At 49.4% G+C, this 10,239-nt stretch overlaps 1 protein-coding gene across 1 annotated transcript in view; it reads left to right on the forward strand.

Annotated features, from left to right (window-relative positions):
• SCARA5 (scavenger receptor class A member 5) overlaps positions 1-6,970 on the forward strand; it is a 110,219-nt gene extending 103,249 nt beyond the window's left edge. Inside the window, exon 9 of the mRNA XM_081188672.1 lies at positions 6,252-6,970. Coding sequence (XP_081044798.1) covers positions 6,252-6,388 — 137 coding nt within the window. The 3' untranslated portion in view covers positions 6,389-6,970. The remainder of the gene's footprint in view (positions 1-6,251) is intronic.
• The last annotated feature ends 3,269 nt before the right edge of the window (positions 6,971-10,239 follow it).

Raw genomic sequence — 10,239 nt, forward strand, 5'->3', positions numbered from 1 at the left:
TGCCTGCAGGTGCTCCACCCTCAGCCCCATCAGAGGAAGCTGAGGTTGCCTCTGGGTCTGGTAATCCTCCAGCCTCTCCTGAGCTGCAGAGGCTCAGGGCAGAGAGGCGGAGGGAACTAAGTTCCTGGAGGATGAGTGCTCGCCTCCAGGCCAGGAGAGGCGAGTCACCAGAGGATCGAGGCCGCCCTATGCCTCAGGGGAGATAAAAGCCGGCCAGCCCCAGTCCCAAGTTGCGGGAGCAACTTTGTAGGTTGCCAGTTCCTGCCTGAACCCTGTCCTGCATTCCTGCCTGAGCTCCTGGCCCGCCCTGGCTCCCTGCTTGCAAGCCTGTTCCTGACTTCACCCGGCTCCCTGCCCTGCACCCAGCTTCAGCTACTGCGGACTGCCTCCCCGTTGCACCTTTGACCACGGACCGGACTTGGACCTTGCCTCTTGGGTAACCCACAGGGCCAGCACATGAACCTATCTGGACCCTGAGATCATCATCTGAGACCGTTCTTCCATTAGAGGTCTGGAACATGGCAGCACAAGAACAGGACTTTTCTGTGGTGGCCCCCCTTTTGCAGAATGCTTTTCCCCTGGGTGGCTCACCTGGAGCCTTCATTAGACACCAGGTGAAAACATTCCTCTTCAGCCAGGCTTTTGGCTGATGAACATCAGGCTGGAGATGCCTGTATTCGAACCTGGAGCTGTCTGTGTGCAGAGCAAATTCTCTCCCACGAAGCCATCATAGAATCATAGAATCCTAGAGTTGGAAGAGACCACAAGGGCCATCGAGTCCAAGCCCCTGCCAAGCAGGAAACACCATCAGAGCACTCCTGACATATGGTTGTCAAGCCTCTGCTTAAAGACCTCCAAAGGAGGAGACTCCACCACACTCCTTGGCAGCAAATCCCACTGTCAAACAGCTCTTACTGTCAGGAAGTTCTTCCTAATGTTTAGGTGGAATCTTCTTTCTTGTAGTTTGGATCCATTGCTCCGTGTCCGCTTCTCTGGAGCAGCAGAAAACAACCTTTCTCCCTCCTCTATATGACATCCTTTGATATATTTGAACATGGCTATCATATCACCCCTTAACCTCCTCTTCTCCGGGCTAAACATGCCCAGCTCCCTTAGCCGTTCCTCATAAGGCATCGTTTCCAGGCCTTTGACCATTTTGGTTGCCCTCCTCTGGACACGTTCCAGTTTGTCAGTGTCCTTCTTGAACTGTGGTGCCCAGAACTGGACACAGTACTCCAGGTGAGGTCTGACCAGAGCAGAATACAGTGGCACTATTACTTCCCTTGATCTAGATGCTATACTCCTATTGATGCAGCCCAGAATTGCATTGGCTTTTTTAGCTGCCGCGTCACACTGTTGGCTCATGTCAAGTTTGTGGTCAACCAAGACTCCTAGATCCTTTTCACATGTACTGCTCTCAAGCCAGCTGTCCCCCATCTTGTATTTGTGCCTCTCATTTTTTTGCCCAAGTGCAATACTTTACATCGTAAATACATCGTCCTTTCACATTTCAGTCTCTCTCAGTCTCAGTCGCACTGTGCTGTGCAACACAGGAATAGCGATACTGATAGTGTCAACCTCCCATATCTTTGCAAATTTCCCCGCCTGGGAAAAATGCAGGGGCTGTGTTCCAGAGTCCAGGAACTGGATAAGGAGATCCTTGGCACTTCCCAGCCTTTGATTTCGGTCTCCCATTCAACGCTCACTTCTACGTAATGGCTTTCTTTATGGTCAAGGGGCTGCGGAACCGCCTCTCCTGGTATGTCCCACGGAGGACCTTACGGTCTTCAAACAAAAACACATTGGAGGTCCCGGACCACAGGGAGGTTAGGCTGGCCTCAACCAGAGCCAGGGCTTTTTTGGCCGTGGCCCCAATCTGGTGGAACGCTCTGTCACAAGAGACTAGGGCCCTGCGGGACTTGACATCTTTCCGCAGGGCCTGCAAGACGGAGCTGTTCCACCAGGCCTTTGGCCAAGGCGCAGTCTGACCCCCTCCTTTGGTGATCCTCACAGAACTCTAGCCCAATGGTTGCCATCAATCTTATTTGAACTGATTTTATAATCAGTTTTATAATTTTAGAATGCTGTATTATTTACTGTTGTTAGCCGTTCTGAGCCATGCTTCAGCTGGGGAGGGCGGGATATAAATAAATTTTATTTGTTGTTGTTTAGTCATTTAGTCGTGTCCGGCTCTTTGTGACCCCCTGGACCAGAGCACACCAGGCCCTCCTGTCTTCCACTGTCTCCCGCAGTTTGGTCAGACTCATGCTGGTAGCTTCCAGAACACTGTCCAACCATCTCGTCCTCTGTCGTCCCCTTCTCCTTGTGCCCTCCATCTTTCCCAGCATCAGGGTCTTTTCCAGGGAGTCTTCTCTTCTCATGAGGTGGCCAAAGTATTGGAGCCTCAGCTTCAGGATCTGTCCTTCCAGTGAGCACTCAGGGCTGATTTGCTTCAGAATGGAGAGGTTTGATCTTCTTGCAGTCCATGGGACTCTCAAGAGTCTCCTTCAGCACCACAGTTCAAAAGCATCCATTCTTCAGCTATCAGCCTTCTTTATGGTCCAACTATTATTATTGTGTGGTCTGGGGCCACCCAGGTGCTCCTGCCTGGGAAAGAGAGGCAGAGAGAGGTTCATTTGACCAGAACCATCTCCAAACAAGCCCTGCTGAGCGGCAGCAGAACCCCAAAGTTATGGGTCAGGAGATCCCCTGGTATTATCCAAGCCATGGCTGTGTTGGTACCGTTCCAGCATTTCATCACCTCTTTTGATCAGGGCGGGAAGAGAGAACAGCTGGTCTGCAAATATTTTGAAATTTGCATGACTGGTTTGTGCAAATATGTCTGGTCCATCCCGATTCATTCCCTCGCTTCGGTCTCTTTCGCACGCACAAAGCAGCACCCTCAGGGGTGTTTCTGCTGTTTTGCCTTGCAAACGTCTGCCACGGGGTGTCCGTGTAGCAAATAAATGAAATCATAAGTAGAAGGGGTATCAAGCAGTTGCTGAAGGGAAAAGCATCTCTCTGCACAATCCCTTGAATAGCTGTTGCCGGCCAGAGTCAAGTCTGGAGCGACAAATATAGGAAACTTCCTATATTCCTTCTCTGATGTGTCCTCTGTCTCCCTACACTTCAATCCTGCATAAACAGGATGTTTGCCCAAAGTGTTACTGAAATACAGGCAACAGTCCAAGGATTGTGCCTAAAGCCAAAATTGTGTATAGGTTTCAATGGTGGGGTGGGATTGCCAAAGTCCCCCTTTCACCTAGTTGTTTATTATTATTATTATTATTATTATTATTATTATTATTATTATTATTATTATTATTGCCAAGCACGTAAAGCTGAATGAGCTCAAATTAAATGCATAAGTTGCGAGTTACCTATAGCTTTCCCCATAAGGCCCATTGAAGTCTGTGTTTCCTAGGAGGCAAATCAACCCTATTAAAACTTCAAGTCAGGTATAGAGCTGATCTGTCAATTTCAGTTTTTCTCCCTTCCTCATTTCCCCAATCTTAAATTCAGTCCTCTACATATTTGCGTCAGTTTGCAAATTACAAATTTAAAACCCCATGGAAATTTGTCAGCATCTTAGTGATATACACATTTTGTATGTAATTTTACCTAAGATAATGCATTTCCGCATTCTGTTTTCACTAAAATGTGCATATATATTTTTGGCACACTTCCCTCCCATGCTTGCATTTTTGTACTTTGGGGGTGTTCAAGAACCACATCACAAAATTCAAAGAAATGCAAATTTTGAAGGACAGCTGCATTTTTCATTTGCATATCATTCCAGAGAGTGTGAATTTAGATTCATCTACATTGAAATACAGGGACGCGGGTGGCGCTGTGGGTTAAACCACAGAGCCTAGGACTTGCTGATCAGAAGGTTGGTGGTTTGAATCCCCATGACGGGGTGAGCTCCCGTCGCTCGGTCCCTGCTCCTGCCAACCTAGCAGTTCAAAAGCACGTCAAAGTGCAAGTAGATAAATAGGTACCACTCCGGTGGGAAGGTAAACAGCGTTTCCGTGTGCTGCTCTGCTTCGCCCGAGGCGGATTAGTCATGCTGGCCACATGACCCGGAAGCTGTACGCTGGCTCCCTCGGCCAGCGAGATGAGCGCCGCAACCACGACTGGACCTAATGGTCAGGGGTCCCTTTACCTTTACCTTACATTGAAATATGAGCCGAACCAAGTTTCTCCCTTAATATCTGTAAAAGCTTCAGGTTTCATGCATGTGGTTACCAGCCCCAGCCTCTGAGAGACAGTGGGGTCCATGCCGAACAAATACAGTGGTGCCCCGCAAGACGAATGCCTCGCAAGACGGAAAACCCACTAGACGAAAGGGTTTTCCGTTTTTGAGCTGCTTCGCAAGACGATTTTCCCTATGGGCTTGCTTTGCAAGACGAAAACGTCTTGCGAGTGTTCTGATTTTTTTTCGCTTCCCCCCCTTTTTCTAAGCCGCTAATAGCCTTTTAGCCGCTAATCCACTAAGCCTTTAATAGCCGCTAAGCCTTTAATAGCCGCTAAGCTGCTAATAGCGCTAATCCGCTAAGCCGCTAATAGGGTTGCTTCGCAAGACGAAAAAACCGCTAGACGAAGAGACTCGCGGAACGGATTAATTTCGTCTTGCGAGGCACCACTGTATACAGGCCCAGCCCAGCTGTGGTTCCAAACATTTCTCGTTGTTCCTGTGGCCTTTCCAAGGAAACGTCCCTTCTCCGATGAGTTAGAAACCTCCTTCTGATCTCCACTTGGTTCCTATTAGTCCCGGCAAAGCTAAACTAGAGCTTTTCCTGGCTGATATTTTCTTTTTTCTTTTTTAATCTCCATTATCCACTTTGTGGAGGGAATCTTTAGCACAGTCCTGGGAGCGAAATCTTCTTTATTGCTGTTGATTCACAGGCTGGAAAGGATGAGTCCTGAGTCACCGCTTCCAGCGAGGGAATTTGAGAGGTTGTCATCGAACGGGGGTTGGGAGGGGGGGAGAGAGACGCACTTTTGGCTTGCGAATGGACCAGTCCTGCACTCAAAATCCTCCAAGGATGCTCAGGGATGCCAGTGATGGGACTGTGAATGAGCTGTTGATTTTGATTCTGCTTACTCAGCAAAATAAAGGCACCAGCCCTAACTGGCCAGAAGCCAAAGTCGTCTTGACAAGAGGGACTTTCTGAGATCCCAGCTGGTATATCAACGGGCCTGTTTCCCTAGAATTAAAACCTCACAGGGGCTATAACTTCTATTCCCCCCCCCCTTTTTTTTGCTAAGGCTTTTAAGAAAGCTTTAAAGTGCTGTTCCAAGCCATGCTGCAATCTGTGGCCTCTATATATTGTATATCAGTTTACACGTGACTTGGGAAGACAGGCGAACTAATGCCAGTGTACTGGAAGAAGCAAAGAACACCAACGTCGAAGCAATGATTCTTCAACATCAACTTCGTTGGACTGGTCGTGTTGTTCCATTTTTAAGTTTGGAATAGAGTAGTTCAGGGGTCAGCAAACTTTTTCAGCAGGGGGCCGGTCCACTGTCCCTCAGACCTTGTGGGGGGCCGGACTATATTTTGAAGGGGGGGGAAATGAACGAATTTCTATGCCCCACAAATAACCCAGAGATGCATTTTAAATAAAAGGACACATTCTACTCATGTAAAAACACGCTGACTTCTGGACTGCCCGTGGGCCAGATTGAGAAGGCGATTGGGTCGGATCCGGCCCCCAGGCCTTAGTTTGCCTACCCCGATCCAACCTCTGCTAAAAACCTCCAGTAAAGGAGAATCGACCACCTTCTGGTGGAGTCCCTTCCACTGTTGAATACAGTGGTACCTCTGGATGCGAACAGGATCTGTTCTGGAGACCCGTTCGCATCCTGAGTAGAAGGTAAGGCGCGTCTGCACATCTGCGCGTGCGTGGGTCACGTTTTGCCGCTTCCGCGCATGCGCGTGGTGTCATTTTGAGCATCTGCGCATGCGCGAGTGGCAAAACCCAGAAGTAATGCACTCTGTTACTTCCGGGTCACCACGGAGCGCAACTTGAAAACGCTCAACCTGAAGCACATTTAACCCGAAGTATGACTGTAGCTCTTACTCTCAGAAAGTTCTTCCTGGTGTTCAGTCCGAATCTCCTTCCCTGACAGCTTTGGCTGGTCAAGGATGTTCTCACAGCGACAGTGACCAGAGGGAGGGGGGTGTCTTGGGTTTGTTGGGGGCCAGGAATCCCAGCTGTTGACGGTGTTCTCCAATTCTCCCCCAGGGAAAGGACGTATCTGGATGGACGACGTGGCCTGCAAGGGGACGGAAGAAAGCTTGTTCCAGTGCAGCTTTTCCAGCTGGGGGAAGACAAACTGTGGGCACGCCGAGGACGCTGGTGTGAAATGCTTGACGCAGTGAAGAGGGAAGCTGGACGTCCAAAGAACAAACGGAATATCCTGTTGGAGAGGAACTGGTGGGACCTCAGAGAGGCTGGCCAATAATCGCAGGCACCTTTTCTTTCTGCCAGCTCCTGGCTGCCCCTCAGAGGAATTGGGGGGTAGCGGCATCTCAGCCTTTCTGTCTCTCAGGGCTTGCTTGTAGAGTCTACTGTAATGTTTCTGTCTACCCTGTGAGCGTGCCATCTTTGCTGCCCGCCTTCTCCACCGACCTGGGGAGGAGGTCCAGGCTCCCCCCAAATTGTATTGCTCCCCTTTCCTTGTATGTATAGACCAAAGCTCTGGGGTGGCCAGCCATTTAAGGCCTCCATTTTTCAGCGGAACCGTTGGCACTATATGGACTTGAATCGCTGGTGATGTCGATCGCTTTACGGCGAGTGGGATGCAGCCACTGAACCAGCCCCACAGCTCCCCGAGAAGACATGAAGACATGCCCGGTGCAGGGAGCAGCCGAGCAGCTGTGGACATAATCTGTTTGCTTAGTGAGCTGCTGATGCATTGCTTTCGTAATGATAGAATAAAGGATATTGGTGTGATTCTGTAATTGTCTATCTGTGTCGTGCAGCAAATAATAATAATAATAATAATAATAATAATAATAATAAGAAGAAGAAGAAGAAGAAGAAGAAGAAGAAGAAGAAGAAGAAGAAGAAGAAGAAATTATTTATACCCTGCCCATCTGGCTGAGTTTACCCAGCCACTTTAGGTGGCTTCCATCAAAACACTAAAATACAATAACCTATTAAACATTAAAAGCTTCCCTAAACAGGGCTGCCTTCAGATGTCTTCTAAAAGTTTGGTAGTTATTTTTCTTTTTGACATTGGGTGGGAGGGCGTTCCACAGGGCGGGTGCCACTACCGAGAAGGCCCTCTGCCTGGTTCCCTGTAACTTGGCTTCTCGCAGCGAGGGAACCACCAGAAGGCCCTCAGAGCTGGACCTCAGTGTCTGGGCAGAACGATGGGGGTGGAGACGCTCCTTCAGGTATACTGGACTGAGGCCATTTAGGGCTTTAAAGGTCAGCACCAACACTTTGAATTGTGCTTGGAAACGTACTGGGAGCCAGTGCAGGTCTTTCAGGACTAGTGTTATGTGGTCTTGGCGGCCACTCCCAGGCACCAGTCTAGCTGCCGCATTCTGGATTAGTTGTAGTTTCCGGGTCACCTTCAAAGGTAGCCCCACATAGAGCATGTTGCAGTAGTCCAAGCAGGAGATAACCAGAGCATGCACCACTCTGGTGAGACAGTCTGCGGGCAGGTAGGGTCTCAGCCTGTGTACCAGATGGAGCTGATAAACAGCTGCCCTGGACACAGATTTGACCTGTGCCTCCATGGACAGCTGTGAGTCCAGAATGACTCCCAGGCTGCGCACCTGGTCCTTCAGGGGCACAGTTACCCCATTCAGGACCAGGGAGTCCTCCACACCCACCCGCCTCCTGTTCCCCCAAAACAGCACTTCTGTCTTGTCAGGATTCAACCTCAATCTGTTAGTCGCCATCCATCCTCCAACCTCCTCCAGGCACTCACACAGGACCTTCACTGCCTTCACTGGTTCCGATTTGAAAGAGAGGTAGAGCTGGGTATCATCCGCATACTGATGGACACCCAGCAAAGTGGCGGCGATAGGGGCTTTGGCACCCGGAGCGGGGGGGTGTCCCAACGGGGGTGCCGCCTGCAACGATGTCAAACTCCCCCAGGGATGGAACCTGGGGCGCCCACTCCACCACCCCCTTCCTAAGCCACTGGGAGCAGATCCCTCAAAATGAATACCTGCGGTTCTTATCATAAATGAAGGAGGAGAGTTAAAAGTAACTTTGGCACAACATTGGGAACTGACAAAGACTATTGGTTCATAGTTCAATATTTTTACACGTGATCCCGATCTTTGAGCAATGAGAGACCCCAGGTTCCCAGGCACTTATCCAGGTTCAGTTTCCTTGGAATGAAGGTCAGTGGAGATAATGGCTTACGGGCATATGGTTTTATTTGCACACACATATATATTGTATAAGGGACGTGGATGGCGCTGTGGGTTAAATCACAGAGCCTAGGGCCTGCCGATCAGAAGGTTGGTGGTTCGAATCCCCGCGACGGGGTGAGCTCCCGTTGCTCGGTCCCTGCTCCTGCCAACCTAGCAGTTGAAAAGCACATCAAAGTGCAAGTAGATAAATAGGTACCACTCCGGCGGGAAGGTAAACGGCGTTTCCGTGCGCTGCTCTGGCTCGCCAGAAGCGGCTTAGTCATGCTGGTCACACGACCTGGAAGCTGTATGCCGGCTCCCTCGGCCAATAAAGCGAGATGTGCGCCGCAACCCCAGAGTCGGCCACGACTGGACCTAATGGTCAGGGGTCCCTTTACCTTTATTATATATTATATATTACAGTCATACCTCGGGATGAATACACTTCAGCTTAAATATTTTCGGGTTGCACTCCGCTGCGACCTGAAAGTAATGGAAAGTACTGGAGCGCGTTACTTCCGGGTTTCGCCACTCGCGCATGCGCAGACGCTCAAAATGATGTCACACGCATGTGCGGAAGTGGTGAAATGCAACCCGCACAGACACGCAGACGTGTCTTACGTTCGCTTCAGGATGCGAACGGGGCTCCGGAATAGAGAAGTGTGCATGCACACAAAAGCTTATACCCAGAACAAAGTTAATTGGTCTCTAAGGTACTACTGGACAATTTTTTTATATATATTCCTAAAATATTGTTATTATTATTTATTGAATTTTTATACTGCCCTATACCTGGAGGTCTCGGGGTGGTTCACAGAACAAAATATGAAACCACAAAATATATAATCAAAATAAAAACAACCCAGTACCCCACCCAAAAAAAACACATTTTAAAAGGGCGTAGGGACACAGAGCAATGAACTCTGCTTATGGGTTACTCAGAGTGTAAAGGCAGAGATGGTGGTCTCTTACAATCCTTGTCCTAAACTTCCAATAGCATGAATTCCAAGTGATGTGGAAGAATCAGAAGAAGTGTTCCTGCACACGAAAGCTCATACCCAGAACAAACTTACTTGGTCTCTAAGGTGCTACTGGACTTTTTTTTTATTTATTCAGTCGCTTCTACAGCTCTGGATATGCACCCCAATCTTGTGCCCAGGGAGCTATGACCAGGTTCGTCCTATGGAACAGATGCAGCAACTGGGGACAACTCTCGCCTCCACTGATTTATGTATCTTCCCCTGGCTGGCTCCGTTCGCGCAGCCAGAGACTGCGCCTGCGGGAAAATGTCCTCTGCTCCTCCCTTTTCAGTCCCCTCCTGGTTCTGGGAGGCAGTGATGCAGGAGGGTAGGGAAGCCCCTGGCTCTTCACTTGCTTGGCCTGCCTCTTCCTCCTCTTCTTCCGACCCCTCCTGCACTCCACCCTGCCAAAGTTTACTGCCAAAGCTCAACAACTTTGCCAACTTTTGCGTCCAGATCATAGCTGTCAACAAAAGGAAAACAGAAGGAGACTCTGCCAAGGAGTGTGGTGGAGTCTCCTTCTTTGGAGGTCTTTAAGCAGAGGCTTGACAACCATATGTCAGGAGTGCTCTGATGGTGTTTCCTGCTTGGCAGGGGGCTGGACTCGATGGCCCTTGGGGTCTCTTCCAACTCTATGATTCTATGATTCTATGATTCTAATTTCCCTTTCTTTAAGGGAAATTCCCTTATTCCAAATAGGATTCCTCGCAAGAAAAGGAAAAAGTTGACAGCTACGGTCCGGATTGTCACTTCTTGAAACCCGGCAACCCTGGAAATAGCATCAACAAAAAAGAACAGATAACCCGGTGTGTCCCTTCCAACTGTACGACGCCACGA

The sequence above is a fragment of the Podarcis bocagei genome (assembly GCF_964188305.1).
Source record: "Podarcis bocagei genome assembly, chromosome: 3".
Taxonomy (NCBI): domain Eukaryota; kingdom Metazoa; phylum Chordata; class Lepidosauria; order Squamata; family Lacertidae; genus Podarcis; species Podarcis bocagei.